The sequence below is a fragment of the Tachyglossus aculeatus genome, chromosome 22 (genome assembly GCF_015852505.1).
Source record: "Tachyglossus aculeatus isolate mTacAcu1 chromosome 22, mTacAcu1.pri, whole genome shotgun sequence".
Classification (NCBI taxonomy): Eukaryota; Metazoa; Chordata; class Mammalia; order Monotremata; family Tachyglossidae; genus Tachyglossus; species Tachyglossus aculeatus.
In genome coordinates, this window is record NC_052087.1 from 37,540,317 (window position 1) to 37,565,628 (window position 25,312).

The 25,312-nt window shown below is 48.9% G+C and overlaps 1 protein-coding gene across 1 annotated transcript; it reads right to left on the bottom strand.

The window, feature by feature from the left end:
* Positions 1-469: 469 nt before the first annotated feature.
* B3GAT3 (beta-1,3-glucuronyltransferase 3) lies at positions 470-25,312 on the bottom strand. The gene is made up of 5 exons (XM_038765033.1): positions 25,116-25,312; positions 15,501-15,681; positions 7,701-8,076; positions 5,845-6,135; positions 470-1,104 (listed from the first exon to the last, which is right to left on the bottom strand). Exons 1-5 carry the CDS (start codon positions 25,195-25,197, stop codon positions 1,006-1,008), a joined length of 1,029 nt encoding a protein of 342 aa, XP_038620961.1. The 5' UTR covers positions 25,198-25,312; the 3' UTR covers positions 470-1,005.

The window sequence follows — 25,312 nt, forward strand, 5'->3', positions numbered from 1 at the left end:
TGGGGCTCACAGTCTTAATCCTCACTTTACAGATGAGGTAACTGAGGCTCAGAGAAGTGACTTGCCCACGGTCACACAGCAGACAGGTGGCGGAGCTGGGATTCGAACCCATGACCTCTGGCTCCAAAGCCCGGGCTCTTTTCCATTGAGCCATGCTGCATCCCCTGGGTGGGGGGACCACCGCTCCGCTTCCTCAGGGGCGAGGGTGGGAGCGGCTGAGGACGAGGGCCGAGGAAGAGGCGCTTGATCGAGAGGACCGCATTCATTCATTCAATCGTATTTACTGAGCGCTTACCGTGTGCAGAGCACTGGACTGAGCGCTTGGGAAGGACAAGTTGGCAACCTAGAGAGGCGGTCCCTACCCAACAGCCGGCTCGCGGTCTAGAAGGGGGAGACAGACAACAAAACCAAACATATTAACCAAATGAACGAAGAGGAGGGGCGCCCGGACAGACGGACACAGTGGGAGTCTAGTTGAGAAATCGCGTTTATTGGGGAGGCCGGCGGAGGTAAACACGCTCGCTTGGCGGGGGGAAGGAGCCACAGGCCTCCCTCTAGCCCCTTAAAGTTCAGCAGCAGCAGCAGCAGACTGTAGTCAACGCCCTCCAACCTCCCATCAGGGCACCTTTGAGCTCTTAAACCGGCCTAGTCCCCTGCTTTTTTCGGGGGGGAAAAGGGGGCGCGAAAACCAGGGCACCTCCCTCCTCCGACGTGCCCGGGTTGGCAGAAAGGCACCCCCGGCTCAACTTGACCGCCTTGCTTCCCATTCCCACCTCCGCTCCGCGAGGGACCGGGGCTGAACCCCGACTGATGGGAAACTGAGGCACCCGGCAGGCCGGGCGCCATCCACGGTTTCCCACGCGAGGATCGTGGGGCGAGGAGGAGGAGGAGGAGGGAGAGAGGGGGGCGGCCTCCACTTGGTCCTCGGTTTCCCGGGGCCGACCCCCAGCTCCGGGCCGTCCCCGTGTCCCGGCGGGGTCGTGCTCGCGGGGGTCCTTGCCGGGGTCACACCTCGACGGCGGGGTCCGAGCCGCGGCCCTGCCGCGCCAGCTGCTCCTCTTGCTTCATCTTGGGCTTCTCCGTGCGCGTGTGCCACACCAGAACCTGCCGCCGGGACCCAGTCAGAAAAAGAATAATAAATAATGATGGCATTTATTAAACGCTTACTCTGTGCAAAGCACTGTTCTAAGCGCTGGGGAGGTTACAAGGCGGTCAGGCGGTCCCACAGGGGGCTCACAGTCTTCCTCCCCATTTGACAGATGAGGGAACTGAGGCCCAGAGAAGTGAAGTGACTTTTTTTTTTTTTGATGGCATTTATTAAGCGCTTACTATGTGCAAAGCACTGTTCTAAGCGCCGAGCGCTGTTCTAAGACTGGCCCGGAGTCACACAGCGGATGGTTGGCGGAGCCGGGATTTGAACCCCGCTTACTAAACGCCATCGTTATTATCGTTATTAATATATAATATTGATATTATATACTATTATTAATATATAATATTGGTATTATTAGTTATATATTATATTATTGTTAATAATATAATAATAATGATTGTATTTGTTAAGCGCTTACTATGTGCAAAGCACTGTTCTAAGTGCCGGGGAGGGTACAAGGTGATCAGGTGGGCCCGTGGGGGGGCTCACAGTCTTCCTCCCCATTTGACAGATGAGGGAACTGAGGCCCAGAGAAGTGAAGTGACTTTTTTTTTTGGATGGCATTTATTAAGCGCTTACTATGTGCAAAGCACTGTTCTAAGCGCCGAGCGCTGTTCTAAGACTGGCCCGGAGTCACACAGCGGACAGTTGGCGGAGCCGGGATTTGAACCCCGCTTACTAAATGCCATCGTTATTATCGTTATTAATATATAATATTGATATTATATACTATTAATATATAATATTGGTATTATTAGTCATATATTATATTATTGTTAATAATATAATAATGATTGTATTTGTTAAGCGCTTACTATGTGCAAAGCACTGTTCTAAGCGCTGGGGAGGGTACAAGGTGATCAGGTGGGCCCGTGGGGGGGCTCACAGTCTTCCTCCCCATTTGACAGATGAGGGAACTGAGGCCCAGAGACGTGAAGTGACTTTTTTTTTTTTTGATGGCATTTATTAAGCGCTTACTATGTGCAAAGCACTGTTCTAAGCGCCGAGCGCTGTTCTAAGACTGGCCCGGAGTCACACAGCGGACGGTTGGCGGAGCCGGGATTTGAACCCCGCTTACTAAATGCCATCGTTATTATCGTTATTAATATGTAATATTGATATTATATACTATGATTAATATATATCAATATTATTAGTAATATATTATTGTTAATAATATAATAATGATGGTATTTGTGAAGCGCTTACTATGTGCAAAGCACTGTTCTAAGCGCTGGGGAGGTTACAAGGTGATCAGGTTGTCCCCCGTGGGGCTCACCGTCTTAACCCCCATTTTCCAGATGAGGGAACTGAGGCCCAGAGAAGTGAAGTGACTTGCCCAAAGTCACACAGCGGACAGTTGGCGGAGCCGGGATTTGAACCCATGACCTCTAGACTCCAATGCCCGGGCTCTTACTATTACGGTGCTCTGCTCCCAGGCGGTGCTCGATAAACATGGACCGACCAACTGGTAGCCGGGTTCAGTTTCATTCATTCCTTCCTTCCTTCATTCATTCAATCGTATTTATTGAGCACTTACCATGTGCAGTCATTCATTCATGCAATCGTATTTATTGAGCACTTACCGTGTGCAGAGTTATTAATTCATGCATATTTTTTGAGCACTCACCATGTGCAGAGTCATTCATTCATGCAATCGTATTTATTGAGCACTCAAAATGTGCAGAGTCATTCATCCACTCAATCGTATTTATTGAGCACTCACCGTGTGCAGAGTCATTCATTCACGCAATCGTATTTATTGAGCACTCACTGTGTGCAGTCATTCATTCACTCAATCGTATTTATTGAGCACTCACCGTGTGCAGTCATTCATTCACGCAATCGTATTTATTGAGCACTCACTGTGTGCAGTCATTCATTCACTCAATCGCATTTATTGAGCACTCACCGTGTGCAGTCATTCATTCACGCAATCGTATTTATTGAGCACTCACCGTGTGCAGTCATTCATTCATTCAATCATATTTATTGAGCACTCACCGTGTGCAGAGTCATTCATTCACGCAACTGCATTTATTGAGCACTCACTGTGTGCAGTCATTCATTCACACAATCGTATTTATTGAGCACTCACTGTGTGCAGAGTCATTCATTCACGCAATCGCATTTATTGAGCACTCACTGTGTGCAGAGTCATTCATTCACGCAATCGTATTTATTGAGCACTCACTGTGTGCAGAGTCATTCATTCATTCAATTGTATTTATTGAGCGCTTCCTGTGTGCAGAGCACTGGACTAAGTGCTTGGGAAGTCCAAGTCGGCAACATCTAGCGACGGTCCCTACCCAACAGCGGGCTCACAGTCTAGTCCTCTCCCCGCCTCCATTCCCCGCATCTTACCTCCTTCCCTTCCCCACAGCACCTGTATATATGTATATATGTTTGTACAGATTTATTACTCTATTTATTTATTTTACTGGTACATATCTATTCTATTTATTTTATTTCATTACTATGTTTTGTTTTGTTCTCTGTCTCCCCCTTTTAGACTGTGAGCCCGCTGTTGGGTAGGGACCGTCTCTATACGTTGCCAGCTTGTCCTTCCCAAGTGCTTAGCCCAGTGCTCTGCACACAGTAAGCGCTCAATAAATACGATTGATGATGATGTATATATGTTTGTACATATTTATTACTCTATTTATTTATTTTACTTGTACCTATCTATTCTATTTATTTTATTTCGTTAGTTTGTTTGGTTTTGTTCTCTGTCTCCCCCTTTTTAGACCGTGAGCCCGCTGTTGGGTAGGGACCGTCTCTATGCGTTGCCAGCTTGTCCTTCCCAAGCGCTTAGCCCAGTGCTCTGCACACAGTAAGCGCTCAATAAATACGATTGATGATGATGTATATATGTTTGTACATATTTATTACTCTATTTATTTATTTTACTTGTACCTACCTATTCTATTTATTTTATTTTGTTAGTATGTTTGGTTTTGTTCTCTGTCTCCCCCTTCTAGACTGTGAGCCCACTGTTGGGTAGGGACTGCCTCTGTATGTTGCCAATTTGGACTTCCCAAGCGCTTAGTCCAGTGCTCTGCACACAGTAAGCGCTCAATAAATATGATTGATGATGATGTATATATGTTTGTACATATTTATTACTCTATTTATTTTACTTGCGCCTATCTAGTCTATTTTATTTTGTTAGTATGTTTGGTTTTGTTCTCTGTCTCCCCCTTCTAGACTGTGAGCCCACTGTTGGGTAGGGACCATCTCTATACGTTGCCAGCTTGTCCTTCCCAAGCGCTTAGCCCAGTGCTCTGCACACAGTAAGCGCTCAATAAATGCGATGGAATGAATGAACGTCGTCTGTCTCTCCCTTCTAGACCGTGAGCCCGCTGTTGGGTAGGGACCGTCTCTATACGTTACCAACTTGTCCTTCCCAAGCGCTTAGCCCAGTGCTCTGCACACAGTAAGCGCTCAATCAATACGACTGATGATGATGTATATATGTTTGTACATATTGATTACTCCATTTATTTTACTTGTACCTATCCAGTCTATTTATTTTATTTCGTTAGCATGTTTGGTTTTGTTCTCTGTCTCCCCTTTCTAGACTGTGTGCCCACTGTTGGATAGGAACTGTCTCTATATGTTGCCAGCTTGTACTTCCCAAGTGCTTAGTACAGTGCTCTGCACACAGTAAGCGCTCAATAAATATGATTGATGATGATGTATATATGTTTGTACATATTGATTACTCTATTTTACTTGTACCTATCTATTCTATTTACTTTATTTCGTTAGCATGTTTGGTTTTGTTCTCTGTCTCCCCCTTCTAGACCGTGTGCCCGCTGGTGGGTAGGGACCGTCTCTATCCGTTGCCAGCTTGGACTTCCCAAGCGCTTAGTCCGAGCTGGCAACGATTGATGGATTGATTGATATGTTTGGTTTTGTTCTCTGTCTCCCCCTTCTAGACCGTGTGCCCGCTGGTGGGTAGGGACCGTCTCTATCCATTGCCAGCTTGGACTTCCCAAGCACTTAGTCCGAGCTGGCAACGATTGATGGATTGATTGATATGTTTGGTTTTGTTCTCTGTCTCCCCTTCTAGACCGTGTGCCCGCTGGTGGGTAGGGACCGTCTCTATCCATCGCCAGCTTGGACTTCCCAAGCGCTTAGTCCGAGCTGGCAACGATTGATGGATTGATTGATATGTTTGGTTTTGTTCTCTGTCTCCCCCTTCTAGACCGTGTGCCCGCTGGTGGGTAGGGACCGTCTCTATCCGTCGCCAGCTTGGACTTCCCAAGCGCTTAGTCCGAGCTGGCAACGATTGATGGATTCCTTCCTTCCCTCCTTCCCTTCCCCACAGCACCTGTATATATGTATATATGGCTGTACATATTTATTACTCTCTTTATTTATTTATTTATTTGTTTTCCTTGTACATTTCTATCCTACTTATTTTATTTTGTTGGTATGTTTGGTTCTGTTCTCTGTCTCCCCCTTTTAGACTGTGAGCCCACTGTTGGGTAGGGACTGTCTCTATGTGATGCCAATTTGTACTTCCCAAGCGCTTAGTACAGTGCTCTGCACATAGTAAGCGCTCAATAAATACGATTGATTGATTGATTGATTGACAGTCCAGGCTAGTCCCAGCCCGGTTTCCGGTAGGGCCGAGAACGGCCGGCGCTCCCGCCCGCTCCCTCCCGCGGCCCCGGCCCCCTTACCCGCGTGCAGTTGGCGGCTTGGGGCTCCAAGTCCTTGGGCTGGACCAGCTGGCTGAGGAGGCTGCTCTCCAGGTGGCCCCGGGGGGCCGCGGGGTCGAAGTGGGCGGCGGGGTGAGCCAGCAGCAGGGGCAGGGCCACGGCGAAGCCGGCCATGTCCAGCGGGAAGGGCCGGGCGGGCTCCCAGGCCGTGTGGAAACCCACCACCCGGCCCCCCTGCACCTTGGGCCCCTCGAACCGGAGGCCTCCCACCAGCCCCACGGGCCACACCGAGACCCCCCGGGTCCAACGCATCTGAGGGGACAAGGGGAGCCCGGCCTGAGCCGCGGGGCCGCCGACCTCCCCCTCCGCCCCCTCCACCGGCGCCGGGGAAACCGAAAAGGAAGGTGAGAAGATAACAGTAACGACGGTGATGGCACTCGTTAAGCGCTTACTACGTGCTAAGCGCTGGGGGGGTTGCCCCCCGTGGGGCTCACAGTCGTCATCCCCGTTGGACAGGCGAGGGGACCGGGGCCGCCCAGAAGTGGCCGCCGCCTGCCCGAGCGGGGATCCGAACCCACGACCGCAATAACAGTGGTATTTTTTAGACTGTGAGCCCGCTGTTGGGTAGGGACTGTCTCTATGTGTTGCCGATTTGTACTTCCCAAGCGCTCAGTACAGTGCTCTGCACACAGTAAGCGCTCAATAAATACGACTGATTGATTGATTGATTGGTATCTGCGGTACGCGATAACGGCGGTAATGGGGGTTCAAATCCCAGCCCCGCCACTTGTCGGCTGTGTGACTCGGGGCAAGTCACTTCGCTTCTCTGGGCCTCAGCTACCTCACCTGTAAGATTCTTTTACAGATAAAATAAAATCTTACTTATTTTATTTCGATAGTATGTTTGGTTTTGTTCTCCATCTCCCCCTTTTAGACTGTGAGCCCGCTGTTGGGTAGGGACTGTCTCTCTATGTTGCCAATTTGGACTTCCCAAGCGCTTAGTACAGTGCTCTGCACACAGTAACCGCTCAATAAATACAATTGACGATGCTGATGATAAAATGGGGATTAAGTCTGCGGAGCCCCACGGGGGACAACTCGATTGCCTTGTTTCTACCCCAGCGCTTAGAGCGGCGCTTTGCGCATAGTAAGCGCTTAATAAATGCCATTATTATTATTATCTGTTAAGCGCTTACTATGAGCCGAGCACTGTTCTAAGCGCTGGGGTCGCTACGGGGTCCCGTGGAGGGGAGGCTCGCGGCCTTCATACCCATTTTCCAGATGAGGAAGCGGAGACCAGCCGAGCGCCGTTCTAAGCGCTGGGGTCGCTACGGGGTCCCGTGGAGGGGAGGCTCGCGGCCTTCATGCCCGTTTTCCAGATGAGGGAGCGGAGACCAGCCGAGCGCTGTTCTAAAGCGCTGGGGTCACTACGGGGTCCCGTGGAGGGGAGGCTCGTGGCCTTCATACCCATTTTCCAGATGAGGGAGCGGAGACCAGCCGAGCGCTGCTCTAAGAGCTGGGGTCGCTACGGGGTCCCATGGAGGGGAGGCTCGCGGCCTTCATACCCATTTTCCAGATGAGGAAGCGGAGACCAGCCGAGCGCCGTTCTAAGCGCTGGGGTCGCTACGGGGTCCCGTGGAGGGGAGGCTCGCGGCCTTCATGCCCGTTTTCCAGGTGAGGGAGCGGAGACCAGCCGAGCGCTGCTCTAAGCGCTGGGGTCGCTACGGGGGCGGCCTTCATCCCCGTTTTCCAGATGAGGGAGCGGAGCGGCTCGTCCGAGGCCACCCGGGAGACACGTGGCGGACGGGGGATTCTCTATAAACCCCCGCGGACCCCCGGCTCTGGCTTCCCTCCCTCCCGGTGGGCTCCCTCCTCACCTCCTCGAAGAGCTCCCGGCTGTAGGTGTTGTCGTCGTCCGCGAAATAGACGACGGCCCTGGTGTCCGGGGACGGGGGGAGCTGGTCGGCGTCGTCGGTGTCGGGCTGGCGGCCCCCGCTCCGGCCCCGTAGCCAGGCCAGAGCCCTGTTCCGCTGCTCCACCCCCCGGGGCCGGGCCCAGCCGGGCTCCCCTTCCCGTAGCCGCTGGGCGCGGGGCGTGGGCACGGCCAGGTGCGTGAAGCGCAGGCCCGAGGCGGCCAGCAGGCCCGACACCAGCGGCGTGGGGCTGTCCGCGTCCTCCACCAAGATCCAGTGCAGCCGCGGGACGAGGGCCAGGGTCTGCGCCAGGCGCACCAGCTCCGCCTTCTGCACCAGTCTGGGGGCCGACAGAGACGCAGAAGGGTCGGGGGGCGGCGGCGGGGGGAGAGGCCGGGGCTCTTCCCCATCATCAATCATATTTATGAGCCCGCTGTTGGGTAGGGACCGTCCCTATATGTTGCCGACTTGTCCTTCCCAAGCGCTCAGTCCACACAGTAAGCGCTCAATAAATACGATTGATTGATTGATTGATTGATTACTGTGTGCAGAGCACCGGACTGAGCGCTTGGGAAGGACAAGTCGGCAACGCGTAGGGACGGTCCCTAACCAACAGTGGGCTCACAATAATAATAATAATAATAACAATGGCATTTATTAGAAGCTTACTATGGGCAAAGCACCGTTCTAAGCGCTGGGGAGGTTACCAGGCGATCAGGTTGGCCCACGGTCTTCATTCCCATTTTACAGATGAGGGAACTGAGGCCCAGAGAAGCGAAGCGACTCGCCCAAAGTGAAGACGGCTGACAGTTGGCAGAGCCGGGATTCACAGTTTCTAGGCTGTGAGGCCGCTGTTGGGTAGGGACCGTCTCTCTCTCTCTCTATATATATATATGTTTATATATTTATATATATATATATATTTTACTTGTACATGTACATGCATATATGCATGCACATATATACTTGTATAAATATATACATATTTATATATATACACATATATACATACATACATATTTATTTATTTTACTTGTACATATCTATTCTATTCATTTTATTTTGTTAGTATGTTTGTAGTATGTAGTAGTATGTAGTATGTAAGTATGTAGTAGTATGTTAGTATGTTTGTTCTCTTTCTCCCCTTTTAGACTGTGAGCCCACTGTTGGGTAGGGACCGTCCCTATACGTTGCCGACTTGTCCTTCCCAAGCGCTCAGTCCACACGGTAAGCGCTCAATAAATACGATTGATTGCTTGACGGATCACCGTGTGCAGAGCACCGGACTGAGCGCTTGGGAAGGACAAGTCGGCAACGGATAGGGACGGTCCCTACCCAACAGTGGGCTCACAATAATAATAATAACGATGGCATTTATTAGGAGCTTATTATGGGCAGAGCACCGTTCTAAGCGCTGGGGAGGTTACGAGGTGATCAGGTTGGCCCACGGCCTTCATTCCCATTTTACAGATGAGGGAACTGAGGCCCAGAGAAGCGAAGCGACTCGGCCAAAGTCACACGGCTGACAGTTGGCAGAGCCGGGATTCACAGTTTCTAGGCTGTGAGCCCGCTGTTGGGTAGGGACCGTCTCTATATGTTTATCTATCTATCTATCTATAGATAGATAGATATAGATATATATATATGTGTGTGTGTGTGTATATATATGTTTATATATTTATATACATGTTTATATGCTTATATATTTTACTCGTACATGTACATGCATATATACATATATATGCACATATATACTTGTATAAATATATACATATTTATATACATATACATATATACATACATATATATTTATTTATTTTACTTGTACATATCTATTCTATTCATTTTATTTTGTTAGTATGTTTGTAGTATGTAGTGTGTAGTAGTATGTAGTGTGTATGCATGTAGTAGTATGTTAGTATGTTTGTTCTCTGTCTCCCCCTTTTAGACTGTGAGCCCACTGTTGGGTAGGGACTGTCTCTATATGTTGCCAACTTGGAATTCCCAAGCACTTAGTAAAGTGCTCTGCACACAGTAAGCGCTCAATAAATACGACTGATTGATTGATTCATTGATTGATGTTGCCAACTTGGACTTCCCAAGCGCCTAGTCCAGTGCTCTGCACACAGTAAGCGCTCAATCAATCAATCAATCATATTTATTGAGTGCTTACTATGTGCATAAATATGCACATATTACACATACGCACATATTACATATGTGTAATTACATTACATTACATACACATAATACGCATATTACACATATGCACGAAAATAAATACGATTAAATGAATGCGTGAACCCTTTTTGTCACTAACACCACCTACCCCAATGCTTAGAACAGCGCTTGGCGCATCGTAAGCGCTTAACAAACATCATTATTATGATTTTAATTTGAGATTTTAGGTCTTAGACTGTGAGCCCACTGTTGGGTAGGGACTGTCTCTATATGGTGCCAACTTGTACTTCCCAAGCGCTTAGTACAGTGCTCTGCACATAGTAAGCGCTCAATAAATACGATTGATGATTATACTAAGCGCTTGGGAGGTCAAGTAGTAGTAGTACTTGGAGCACTTGGGAGAGTACGATTCAACAATAAATATTAATAATGTTAAGTGCTTACTATGTGCCGGGCACTGTACTAAGCGCTGGGGGGGGAGACAAGCAAATCAGGTTGGACACGGCCCCCTGTCCCCCACGGGGCTCACAGGCTCAATTCCCATTTTACAGATGAGGTCGCTGAGGCCCGGAGAAGCAAAGTGACTTACCCAGGGTCACATGGCAGACAAGCGGCGGAGCCGGGATTCGAACCCAGGGCCTTCCGTCTCCCAGGCCCAAGCCGCAACCGCTACGCCGTGCAATAAACAGACATATCGCCTGCCCACAAAGCGCCTGCAGTTTGCCTCGCCTCCGGGGAGCACCCGTTTCAGCGTGGCTCAGTGGAAAGAGCCCGGGCTTTGGAGCCAGAGGTCACGGGTTCGAATCCCGACTCTGCCACATGTCTGCTGTGTGACCTTGGGCAAGTCACTTCACTTCTCTGGGCCTCAGTGACCTCATCTGTAAAATGGGGATTAAGACTGTGAACCCCACATGGGACAACCTGATCGCTTTGTATCCCCCCCAGCGCTTAGAACAGTGCTTTGCACGTAGTAGTAAGCGCTTAACAAATGCCAACATTATTATTATTATTATTATTATTATTATTATTATTTATTGAGCGCTTACTGTGTGCAGAGCACTGGACTGGCCCAAGCGCTTAGCCCAGTGCTCTGCACACAGTAAGCGCTCAATAAATACGATTGGGAGAGCACGACGATCATCCCTCTCCGTCACCTTTCCCATTCCCTCCGACTCTTCTAATCTGAGACGGCTGTCCCTCCCATTATTCATTCATTCATTCTTTCAATCGTATTTATTGAGCGCTTACTGTGTGCAGAGCACTGGACTGGCCCAAGCGCTTAGCCCAGTGCTCTGCACACAGTAAGCGCTCAATAAATACGATTGGGAGAGCACAACGATCATCCCTCTCCGTCACCTTTCCCATTCCCTCCGACTCTTCTAATCTGAGACGGCTGTCCCTCCCATTATTCATTCATTCATTCTTTCAATCGTATTTATTGAGCGCTTACTGTGTGCAGAGCACTGGACTGGCCCAAGCGCTTAGTCCAGTGCTCTGCACACAGTAAGCGCTCAATAAATACGATTGGGAGAGCACAACGATCATCCCTCTCCGTCACCTTTCCCATTCCCTCCGACTCTTCTAATCTGAGACGGCTGTCCCTCCCATTATTCATTCATTCATTCTTTCAATCGTATTTATTGAGCGCTTACTGTGTGCAGAGCACTGGACTGGCCCAAGCGCTTAGCCCAGTGCTCTGCACACAGTAAGCGCTCAATAAATACGATTGGGAGACCACAACGATCATCCCTCTCCGTCACCTTTCCCATTCCCTCCGACTCTTCTAATCTGAGATGGCTGTCCCTCCCATTATTCATTCATTCATTCTTTCAATCGTATTTATTGAGCGCTTACTGTGTGCAGAGAACTGGACTGGCCCAAGCGCTTAGCCCAGTGCTCTGCACACAGTAAGCGCTCAATAAATACGATTGGGAGACCACAACGATCATCCCTCTCCGTCACCTTTCCCATTCCCTCCGACTCTTCTAATCTGAGACGGCTGTCCCTCCCATTATTCATTCATTCATTCATTCGATCGTATTTATTGAGCGCTTACTGTGTGCAGAGCACTGGACTGGCCCAAGCGCTTAGTCCAGTGCTCTGCACACAGTAAGCGCTCAATAAATACGATTGGGAGAGCACAACGATCATCCCTCTCCGTCACCTTTCCCATTCCCTCCGACTCTTCTAATCTGAGACGGCTGTCCCTCCCATTATTCATTCATTCATTCTTTCAATCGTATTTATTGAGCGCTTACTGTGTGCAGAGCACTGGACTGGCCCAAGCGCTTAGCCCAGTGCTCTGCACACAGTAAGCGCTCAATAAATACGATTGGGAGAGCACAACGATCATCCCTCTCCGTCACCTTTCCCATTCCCTCCGACTCTTCTAATCTGAGACGGCTGTCCCTCCCATTATTCATTCATTCATTCTTTCAATCGTATTTATTGAGCGCTTACTGTGTGCAGAGCACTGGACTGGCCCAAGCGCTTAGTCCAGTGCTCTGCACACAGTAAGCGCTCAATAAATACGATTGGGAGAGCACAACGATCATCCCTCTCCGTCACCTTTCCCATTCCCTCCGACTCTTCTAATCTGAGACGGCTGTCCCTCCCATTATTCATTCATTCATTCTTTCAATCGTATTTATTGAGCGCTTACTGTGTGCAGAGCACTGGACTGGCCCAAGCGCTTAGCCCAGTGCTCTGCACACAGTAAGCGCTCAATAAATACGATTGGGAGACCACAACGATCATCCCTCTCCGTCACCTTTCCCATTCCCTCCGACTCTTCTAATCTGAGATGGCTGTCCCTCCCATTATTCATTCATTCATTCTTTCAATCGTATTTATTGAGCGCTTACTGTGTGCAGAGAACTGGACTGGCCCAAGCGCTTAGCCCAGTGCTCTGCACACAGTAAGCGCTCAATAAATACGATTGGGAGACCACAACGATCATCCCTCTCCGTCACCTTTCCCATTCCCTCCGACTCTTCTAATCTGAGACGGCTGTCCCTCCCATTATTCATTCATTCATTCATTCGATCGTATTTATTGAGCGCTTACTGTGTGCAGAGCACTGGACTGGCCCAAGCGCTTAGCCCAGTGCTCTGCACACAGTAAGCGCTCAATAAATACGATTGGGAGAGCACAACGATCATCCCTCTCCGTCACCTTTCCCATTCCCTCCGACTCTTCTAATCTGAGACGGCTGTCCCTCCCATTATTCATTCATTCATTCTTTCAATCGTATTTATTGAGCGCTTACTGTGTGCAGAGCACTGGACTGGCCCAAGCGCTTAGCCCAGTGCTCTGCACACAGTAAGCGCTCAATAAATACGATTGGGAGAGCACAACGATCATCCCTCTCCGTCACCTTTCCCATTCCCTCCGACTCTTCTAATCTGAGACGGCTGTCCCTCCCATTATTCATTCATTCATTCTTTCAATCGTATTTATTGAGCGCTTACTGTGTGCAGAGCACTGGACTGGCCCAAGCGCTTAGCCCAGTGCTCTGCACACAGTAAGCGCTCAATAAATACGATTGGGAGAGCACGACGATCATCCCTCTCCGTCACCTTTCCCATTCCCTCCGACTCTTCTAATCTGAGACGGCTGTCCCTCCCATTATTCATTCATTCATTCTTTCAATCATATTTATTGAGGGCTTACTGTGTGCAGAGAACTGGACTGGCCCAAGCGCTTAGTCCAGTGCTCTGCACACAGTAAGCGCTCAATAAATACGATTGGGAGACCACAACGATCATCCCTCTCCGTCACCTTTCCCATTCCCTCCGACTCTTCTAATTTGAGACGGCTGTCCCTCCCATTATTCATTCATTCATTCGATCGTATTTATTGAGCGCTTACTGTGTGCAGAGCACTGGACTGGCCCAAGCGCTTAGTCCAGTGCTCTGCACACAGTAAGCGCTCAATAAATACGATTGGGAGACCACAACGATCATCCCTCTCCGTCACCTTTCCCATTCCCTCCGACTCTTCTAATTTGAGACGGCTGTCCCTCCAATTATTCATTCATTCATTCATTCAATTGTATTTATTGAGCGCTTACTGCATGCAGAGCACTGTACTAAGCGCTAAGGAAGTAACATATAGAGACGGTCCCCACCTCCACCTCTTCAGCAGCGACCGTGGCTAACCCGTGTCCCTCTTGGGATGCTCCCCCGTGCCCCGCGCCGACCCAAGGGAAGCAGCGTGGCTCGGTGGAAAGAGCCTGGGCTTTGGCGTCAGAGGTCCTGGGTTCAAATCCCGGCTCCGCCCATTGTCAGCTGGGTGACTTTGGGCAAGTCACTTCTCTGGGCCTCAGCTCCCTCATCTGGAAAGTGGGGATGAATAATAATAATAATAATAATAATGGCATTTATTAAGCACTTACTATGTGCAAAGCACTGTTCTAAGCGCTGGGGAGGTTACAAGGTGATCAGGTGGTCCCACGGGGGGCTCACAGTCTTAATCCCCATTTTACAGATGAGGGAACTGAGGCGCAGGAGTGAAGTGACTTGCCCACAGTCACCCAGCTGACAATTGGCAGAGCCGGGATTCGAACCCATGACCTCTGATTCCAAAGCCCGGGCGCTTTCCACTGAGCCACGCTGCTTCTCTAGACGCCGCTTCTCTAGATGAAGACATGAGCCCCCCGTGGGACCACCTGATCGTCTTGTATCCTCCCCAGTGCTTAGAACAGTGCTTGGCACATAGTAAGCGCTTAATAAATGCCATCTCCATTATTACTGATCACCTTGTATCCTCCCCAGTGCTTAGAACAGTGCTTGGCACATAGTAAGCGCTTAATAAGTGCCATCACTCTTATTATTATTGATCACCTTGCATCCTCCCCAGTGCTTAGAACAGTGCTTGGCACACAGTAAGCGCTTAACAAATGCCATCACTATTATTATTATTATTGATCACCTTGTATCCTCCCCAGTGCTTAGAACAGTGCTTGGCACACAGTAAGCGCTTAATAAATGCCATCACTATTATTATTATTATTGATCACCTTGTATCCTCCCCAGTGCTTAGAACAGTGCTTGGCACATAGTAAGCGCTTAATAAATGCCATCACTATTATTATTATTATTGATCACCTTGTATCCTCCCCAGTGCTTAGAACAGTGCTTTCTGCACATAGTAAGCGCTTAATAAATGCCATCACTATTATTATTGATCACCTTATATCCTCCCCAGTGCTTAGAACAGTGCTTGGCACATAGTAAGCGCTTAATAAATGCCATCACTATTATTATTATTATTGATCACCTTGTATCCTCCCCAGTGCTTAGAACAGTGCTTTACACATAGTAAGCGCTTAATAAATGCCATCACTATTATTATTGATCACCTTGTATCCTCCCCAGTGCTTAGAACAGTGCTTGGCACACAGTAAGCGCTTAATAAATGCCATCACTATTATTATTATTATTGATCACCTTGTATCCTCCCCAGTGCTTAGAACACTGCTTGGCACATAGTAAGCGCTTAATAAATGCTATCAAATTATTATTATTATTATTATTATTACTACCCGAAAGCCGCCAGGCCGAGGGGCGGCCCGTCACGTACCGAGCATAGGTGGGCGTCACGACGTAGATAATGGGCAGGGTCTCGGATTCGAGGGGCCGGCCGGGGGCCGGGGCCGCGGGGGGCTGCCTCAGTTTCCCCTGAAGCTGGGAGATCTTCAGGTCCTTGCCGCGCAGCTGTTCGGCTGCGGCCCGCAGGTGAGGGGAGCAGTCACACGGCTGACCTAGGCCCCGACGGGGACGGAGGGAGAGATGGCCGTCATTCGGGGAGCCCCGATCAATCAATCAATCAATCGATCGGATTGATTGAGCGCTTACTGTGTGCAGAGCACTGTACTGAGCGCTTGGGAAGTCCAAGTCGGCAACGTATAGAGACAGTCCCTACCCAACAGCGGGCTCACAATCTAGAAGGGGGAGACGGACAACAAAGTGGGACAACCTGATCACTTTGCATCCCCCCCGGCGCTTAGAACAGTGCTTTGCACATAGTAAGCGCTTAACAAACGCCATCATTAGTATTATTATTATTATTCGTTCAGTCAGTCGGATTTACTGAGCGCTTACTGTGTGCAGAGCACCGTACTAAGCGCTCGGGAAAGTACGCTACAACAAGAGCCCGGGCTTTGGAGTCAGAGGTCATGGGTTCCAATCCTGGCTCCGCCGTCAGCTGGGTGACTTTGGGCAAGTCACTTCACTTCTCTGGGCCTCAGTTCCCTCGTCTAGAAAATGGGGATTAACTCGGTGAGCCCCACGAGGGACAACCTGATCACGCTGTAACCTCCCCAGCGCTTAGAACAGCGCTTTGCACGTAGTAAGCGCTTAATAAATGCCATTTTTTTTTAAAAAAAGAAAAAAACAAGAGAAGCAGCTTGGTTCAGTGGAAAGAGCCCGGGCTTGGGAGTCCAATCCCGGCTCTGCCAACTGTCAGCTGGGTGACTTTGGGCAAGTCCCTTCACTTCTCCGGGCCTCAGTTCCCCCATCTGGAAAATGGGGATGAAGACTGGGAGCCCCCCGTGGGACAACCTGATCACTCTGTAACCTCCCCAGCGCTTAGAGCGGTGCTTTGCACTTAGTAAGCGCTTAATAAATGCCGTTATTATTATTAAGAAACATTCATTCATTCATTCGATCGCATTTATTGAGCGCTGACTGTGTGCAGAGCACTGTACTAAGCGCTTGGGAAGTCCAAGTTGGCAACATCTAGAGCCGGTCCCTACCCAACAACGAGCTCACAGTCTAGAAGGGGGAGGCAGACGACAAAACCAAACATGTGGACAGGTGTCACGTCATCAGAATAAATAGAAATAAAGCTCGATGCACATCATTAACAAAATAAGTAGTCAGTTGCATTTATTGAGCGTTTACTGTGGGCAGAGCGCTGTACTACAGTACGCTATGGAGAACACAATATAACAGACACATCATCATTCGATATATAATAATGATAATCATGACGGCATTTATTAAGCGCTTACTCTGGGCAAAGCACTGCTCTTCCGTGGCTCAATGGAAAGAGCCCGGGCTTTGGAGTCAGAGGTCATGGGTTCGAATCCCGGCTCCGCCACACGTCTGCTGGGTGACCTTGGGCAAGTCACTTGACTTCTCTGAGCCTCAGTTCCCTCACCTTTAAAATGGGGATGAAGACTGTGAGCCCCCCGTGGGACAACCTGATCACCTTGCATCCGCCCAGCGCTTAGAACAGTGCTTTGCACATAGTAAGCGCTTAACAAATGCCATTATTATTACTATTATTATTATTATTATTATCTAAGAGCAGTAAGCACTCAATAAAAACCATCATAATAATATAATGATGGCATTTGTTAAGCGCTCACTATGTGCAAAGCACTGTTCTAAGCTCTGGTGGGGGGGATACAAGGTGATCAGGTTGTCCCATGTGGGGCTCACGGTCTTCATCCCCATTTTCCAGATGAGGGAACTGAGGCCCAGAGAAGTGAAGTGACTTGCCCAAAGTCACCCAGCTGACAAGTGGCGGAGCCAGGATTAGAACCCATGCCCTCTGACTCCAAAGCCCGGGCTCTTTCCACTGAGCCACGCTGCTTCTCATACAATAACGGTATTTGTTAAGCGTTTACTATGTGCCAAGCACTGTAATGATAATAATAATAATAATGATGGCATTTGTTAAGCGCTTACTATGGGCGACGCACTGTTCTAAGCGCCAGGGGGGAATACAAGGTGATCAGGTGGTCCCACGTGGGGCTCACGGTCTTCATCCCCATTCTGCAGATGAGGGAACTGAGGCCCAGAGAAGTGAAGTGACTCGCCCAAAGTCACCCAGCTGACAAGTGGCGGAGCCGGGATTAGAACCCATGCCCCGACTCCCAAGCCCGGGCTCTTTCCACTGAGCCACGCTGCTTCTGTAATAATAATAATAATAATAATAGGCATTTGTTAAGCGCTTACTACGTGCAAAGCACTGTTCTAAGTGCTGGGGAGGATACAGGGTGATCAGGTTGTCCCATGTGGGGCTCACAGTCTTAATCCCCATTTTACAGATGAGGGAACTGAGGCCCAGAGAAGTTAAGTGACTTGCCCCAGATTACACAGCAGACATGCAGTGGAGTCGGGATAATAATAATAATAATGATGATGGCATTTGTTAAGCACTTACTATGTGCAAAGCACTGTACTAAGCGCTGAGCACTGTTCTGTATTAAGCGTTGGGGCGGATACAAGCCAATCGGGTCAGGCACAGTCCCTGCCCCACATGGGGCTCACAGTCCCAATCTCCATTTTCCAGATGAGGGAACTGAGGCCCAGAGAAGTGGTGACTTAATAATCATAATGATCGTGGTATCTATTAAGCGCTTACTACGTGCCGAACCCTGTTCTAAGCGCTGGGGAGGATACAGGGTGATCAGGTTGTCCCACGTGGGGCTCACAGTCTTAATCCCCATTTTCCAGATGAGGGAACTGAGGCCCAGAGAAGTGGTGACTTAATAATCATAATGATCGTGGTATTTATTAAGCGCTTACTACGTGCCGAACCCTGGGGAAGATACAGGCGACTCGGGCTGGTCACCGTCTCTGTCTCACGTGGGGCCGACAATCTCGATCCTCGTTTTCCAGATGAGGTAACTGAGGCCCAGAGAAGTCAAGTGACTTGCCCGGGGTCACACGGCAGACAAGCGGCGGAGTGGGAATTAGAACCCATAACCTTCCGATTCCCAGGCCCGGGCTCTTAGAAGCGGCAGCGTGGCTCCGTGGAAGGAACACGGGCTTTGGAGTCAGAGGTCGTGGGTTCAAATCCCGGCTCCGCCAATTGTCAGCTGGGTGACTTGCAGCAAGTCACTTCACTGCTCTGGGCCTCGGGTACCTCATCTGTAAAATGGGGATGAAGAGCATGAGCCCCACCGTGGGACTACCTGATCACCTTGTAACCTCCCCAGCGCTTAGAACAGTGCTTTGCACAGAGTAAGCGCTTAATAAATGCCATTATTATTTTTAATATTATTTAACAAGTCCCAGAAGGATTATGATGATTGTTATGGGGGGGCCTCCTCGGGCCTCTCTCCCCCGCTGCAGGCTGAGCCCGGGGACCCGCTGTTGGGTAGGGACCGTCTCTCTCTGTTGCCAACTTGCCCTTCCCAAGCGCTTAGTCCAGTGCTCTGCACACAGTAAGCGCTCAATAGATACGATTGAATGAATGAATGACCGTCTCTAGATGTTGTCAACTTGTCCTTCCCAAGCGCTTAGTCCAGTGCTCTGCACACAGTAAGCACTCAATAGATATGATTGAATGAATGGCCATCTCTAGATGTTGCCAACTTGCCCTTCCCAAGCGCTTAGTCCAGTGCTCTGCACACAGTAAGCGCTCAATAGATACAATTGAATGAATGACCGTCTCTAGATGTTGCCAACTTGTCCTTCCCAAGCGCTTAGCCCAGTGCTCTGCACAGTAAGCACTCAATAGTTACGATTGAATGAATGAATGACCGTCTCTATATGTTGCCAATTTGTCCTTCCCAAGGGCTTAGTCCAGTGCTCTGCACAGTAAGCGCTCAACAGATACGATTGAATGAATGAATGAATAAATGACCATCTCTATATGTTGCCAACTTGTCCTTCCCAAGCGCTTAGTCCAGCGCTCTGAACACCGTAAGCGCTCAATAAATACGACTGAATGAATGAATGACCATTTCTATATGTTGCCAACTTGTACTTCCCAAGCGCTTACTACAGTGCTCTGCACACAGTAAGCGCTCAATCAATACGATTGAATGAATGACTGTCTCTATACGTTGCCAACTTGTCCTTCCCAAGTGCTTAGTCCAGTGCTCTGCACACAGTGAGCGCTCAATAAATACGATTGATTGATTGATTGATTCTAGACCGTGAGCCCACTGTTGGGTAGGGACCGTCTCTATACGTTGCCAACTTGGACTTCCCAAGCGCTTAGTCCAGTGCTCTGCACACAGTAGGCATTCAATCAATACGATTGAATGAATGAATGACCGTCTCTAGATGTTGCCAACTTGTCCTTCCCAAGCGCTCAGTCCAGTGCTCTGCACACAGTAAGTGCTCAATAAATACGATTGATTGACCGTCTCTAGATGTTGCCAATTTGTCCTTCCCAAGCGCTCAGTCCAGCGCTCTGCACACAGTAAGCGTTCAATCAATATGATTGATTGATTGACCGTCTCTCTATGTTGCCAACTTGTCCTTCCCAAGCGCTTAGTCCAGTGCTCTGCACACAGTAAGCGCTCCATAAATACGATTGAATGAATGTACGAATGAAAAAGGCGGAGCCGGGATTTGAACTCATGACCTCTGACTCCAAAGCCTGGGCTCTTTCCAGTGAGCCACGCTGCTCCGCACACAGTAAGCGCTCCATAAATACGACTGAATGAATGTACGAATGAAAAAGGCGGAGCCGGGATTTGAACTCATGACCTGACTCCAAAGCCTGGGCTCTTTCCAGTGAGCCACGCTGCTCTGCACACAGTAAGTGCTCAATAAATACGACTGATTGATTGATTGACCGTCTCTAGCTGTTGCCACCTTGTCCTTCCCAAGCGCTCAGTCCAGTGCTCTGCACACAGTGAGCGCTCAATAAATACGATTGAATGAATGAATGACCGTCTCTATATGTTGCCAACTTGTCCTTCCCAAGCGCTCAGTTCAATGCTCTGCACACAGTAAGCGCTCAATAGATACGATTGAATGAATGACCATCTCTATATGTTGGCAATTTGTCCTTCCCAAGCGCTCAGTCCAGTGCTCTGCACAGTAAGCGCTCAATAAATATGCTTGAATGAATGAATGACCATCTCTAGATGTTGCCAACTTGTCCTTTCCAAGCGCTCAGTCCAGTGCTCTGCACACAGTAAGCGCTCAATAAATACGATTGAATGAATGAATGACCACCTCTATATGTTGCCAACTTGTCCGTCCCAGGCGCTTAGTCCAGTGCTCTGCACACTGTAAGAGCTCAATAAATACGACTGAATGAATGAATGACCGCCTCTAGATGTTGCCAACTTGTCCTTCCCAAGCGCTCAGTCCAGCGCTCTGCCCACAGTAAGCGCTCAATCAATACGATCGAATTTCATTCAATGAATTTCATTGAATGAATGAATGACCATCTCTAGATGTTGTCAACTCGTCCTTCCCAAGCGCTCAGTCCAGTGCTCTGCACACAGTGAGCGCTCAATACGATTGAATGAATGAATGACTGTCTCTATATGTTGCCAACTTGTCCTTCCCAAGCACTCAGTCCAGTGCTCTGCACACAGTAAGCGCTCAATAAATGCGCTTGAATGAATGAATGACTGTCTCTCTATGTTGCCAACTTGTCCTTCCCAAGCGCTCAGTCCAGCGCTCTGCACACAGTAAGCGCTCAATCGATACGAATGAATGAATGAATGACCGTCTCTACATGTTGCCAACTCGTCCTTCCCAAGCGCTCAGTCCAGCGCTCTGCACACAGTAAGCGCTCAATAAATACGATGGAATGAATGAATGAATGACCCTCTCTAGATGTTGCCAACTTGTCCTTCCCAAGCGCTCAGTCCAGTGCTCTGCACACAGTAAGCGCTCAATAAATACGCTTGAATGAATGAATGACCATCTGTATATGTTGCCAACTTGTACTTCCCAAGCGCTCAGTCCAGTGCTCTGCACACAGTAAGCGCTCAATAAATACGACCGAATGAATGAATGACCACCTCTAAATGTTGCCAACTTGTCCTTCCCAAGCGCTTAGTCCAGCGCTCTGCACACAGTAAGCGCTCAATAAATACGATGGAATGAATGAATGAATGAATGACCCTCTCTAGATGTTGCCAACTTGTCCTTCCCAAGCGCTTAGTCCAGTGCTCTGCACACAGTAAGCGCTCAATAAATACGATTGAATGAATGAATGAATGCCCCTCTCTAGATGTTGCCCACTTGTCCTTCCCAAGTGCTCAGTCCAGCGCTCTGCCCACAGTAAGCGCTCAATCAATACGATCGAATTTCATTCAATGAATTTCACTGAATTTCATTGAATGAATGAATGACCATCTCTAGATGTTGTCAACTCGTCCTTCCCAAGCGCTCAGTCCAGTGCTCTGCACACAGTGAGCGCTCAATACGATTGAATGAATGAATGACTGTCTCTATATGTTGCCAACTTGTCCTTCCCAAGCACTCAGTCCAGTGCTCTGCACACAGTAAGCGCTCAATAAATGCGCTTGAATGAATGAATGACCGTCTCTAGATGTTGCCAACTTGTCCTTCCCAAGCGCTCAGTCCAGCGCTCTGCACACAGTCAGCGCTCAATCGATACGAATGAATGAATGAATGACCGTCTCTACATGTTGCCAACTCGTCCTTCCCAAGCGCTCTGTCCAGCGCTCTGCACACAGTAAGCGCTCAATAAATACGATGGAATGAATGAATGAATGACCCTCTCTAGATGTTGCCAACTTGTCCTTCCCAAGCGCTTAGTCCAGTGCTCTGCACACAGTAAGCGCTCAATAAATACGCTTGAATGAATGAATGACCATCTGTATATGTTGCCAACTTGTACTTCCCAAGCGCTCAGTCCAGCGCTCTGCACACAGTAAGCGCTCAATCGATACGAATGAATGAATGAATGACCGTCTCTACATGTTGCCAACTCGTCCTTCCCAAGCGCTCAGTCCAGCGCTCTGCACACAGTAAGCGCTCAATAAATACGATGGAATGAATGAATGAATGACCCTCTCTAGATGTTGCCAACTTGTCCTTCCCAAGCGCTTAGTCCAGTGCTCTGCACACAGTAAGCGCTCAATAAATACGATTGAATGAATGAATGAATGCCCCTCTCTAGATGTTGCCCACTTGTCCTTCCCAAGTGCTCAGTCCAGCGCTCTGCCCACAGTAAGCGCTCAATCAATACGATCGAATTTCATTCAATGAATTTCACTGAATTTCATTGAATGAATGAATGACCATCTCTAGATGTTGTCAACTCGTCCTTCCCAAGCGCTCAGTCCAGTGCTCTGCACACAGTGAGCGCTCAATACGAATGAATGAATGAATGACTGTCTCTATATGTTGCCAACTTGTCCTTCCCAAGCACTCAGTCCAGTGCTCTGCACACAGTAAGCGCTCAATAAATGCGCTTGAATGAATGAATGACTGTCTCTCTATGTTGCCAACTTGTCCTTCCCAAGCGCTCAGTCCAGCGCTCTGCACACAGTAAGCGCTCAATCGATACGAATGAATGAATGAATGACCGTCTCTACATGTTGCCAACTCGTCCTTCCCAAGCGCTCAGTCCAGCGCTCTGCACACAGTAAGCGCTCAATAAATACGATGGAATGAATGAATGAATGACCCTCTCTAGATGTTGCCAACTTGTCCTTCCCAAGCGCTTAGTCCAGTGCTCTGCACACAGTAAGCGCTCAATAAATACGCTTGAATGAATGAATGACCATCTGTATATGTTGCCAACTTGTACTTCCCAAGCGCTCAGTCCAGTGCTCTGCACACAGTAAGCGCTCAATAAATACGACCGAATGAATGAATGACCACCTCTAAATGTTGCCAACTTGTCCTTCCCAAGCGCTCAGTCCAGCGCTCTGCACACAGTAAGCGCTCAATAAATACGATGGAATGAATGAATGAATGACCCTCTCTAGATGTTGCCAACTTGTCCTTCCCAAGCGCTTAGTCCAGTGCTCTGCACACAGTAAGCGCTCAATAAATACGCTTGAATGAATGAATGACCATCTGTATATGTTGCCAACTTGTACTTCCCAAGCGCTCAGTCCAGTGCTCTGCACACAGTAAGCGCTCAATAAATACGACCGAATGAATGAATGACCACCTCTAAATGTTGCCAACTTGTCCTTCCCAAGCGCTCAGTCCAGCGCTCTGCACACAGTAAGCGCTCAATAAATACGATGGAATGAATGAATGAATGACCCTCTCTAGATGTTGCCAACTTGTCCTTCCCAAGCGCTTAGTCCAGTGCTCTGCACACAGTAAGCGCTCAATAAATACGCTTGAATGAATGAATGACCATCTGTATATGTTGCCAACTTGTACTTCCCAAGCGCTCAGTCCAGTGCTCTGCACACAGTAAGCGCTCAATAAATACGACCGAATGAATGAATGACCACCTCTAAATGTTGCCAACTTGTCCTTCCCAAGCGCTCAGTCCAGCGCTCTGCACACAGTAAGCGCTCAATAAATACGACCGAATGAATGAATGACCACCTCTAAATGTTGCCAACTTGTCCTTCCCAAGCGCTTAGTCCAGCGCTCTGCACACAGTAAGCGCTCAATAAATACGATGGAATGAATGAATGAATGACCCTCTCTAGATGTTGCCAACTTGTCCTTCCCAAGCGCTTAGTCCAGTGCTCTGCACACAGTAAGCGCTCAATAAATACGCTTGAATGAATGAATGACCATCTCTATATGTTGCCAACTTGTACTTCCCAAGCGCTCAGTCCAGCGCTCTGCACACAGTAAGCGCTCAATAAATACGACCGAATGAATGAATGACCACCTCTAAATGTTGCCAACTTGTCCTTCCCAAGCGCTCAGTCCAGCGCTCTGCACACAGTAAGCGCTCAATAAATACGATGGAATGAATGAATGAATGCCCCTCTCTAGATGTTGCCGACTTGTCCTTCCCAAGCGCTTAGTCCAGTGCTCTGCACACAGTAAGCGCTCAATAAATACGCTTGAATGAATGAATGACCATCTGTATATGTTGCCAACTTGTACTTCCCAAGCGCTCAGTCCAGTGCTCTGCACACAGTAAGCGCTCAATAAATACGACCGAATGAATGAATGACCACCTCTAAATGTTGCCAACTTGTCCTTCCCAAGCGCTCAGTCCAGCGCTCTGCACACAGTAAGCGCTCAATAAATACGCTTGAATGAATGAATGACCCTCTCTAGATGTCGCCAACTTGTCCTTCCCAAGCGCTCGGTCCAGTGCTCTGCACACAGTCGGCGCTCAATCAATACGATTGAATGAATGAATGCCCATCTCTCTATGTTGCCAACTTGTCCTTCCCAAGCGCTCAGTCCAGCGCTCTGCACACAGTCAGCGCTCAATCAATACGACTGAATGAATGAATGACCGTCTCTATCAGTTGCCGGCTGACTGAATGACCGAATGACCAAATGCGATCGAGTGAGGCGGGCTTACCCAGCTGCAGGAGGGCGTAGAGGAGGCCCGTGAGGGACACCAGAAAGTAGGCGAGGAAGACATTCTTCAGCTTCAGCTTCATGGCTGGGGAGGCTGAGGGAGGGGGGAGGAGGGAGGACAGGCCTTCGGCCCCTCCCCTTCTCCCCTCACGGCTGGACGGCCGACGGGGCCCCCATGGGACGCCCTCAGGGCCCAGG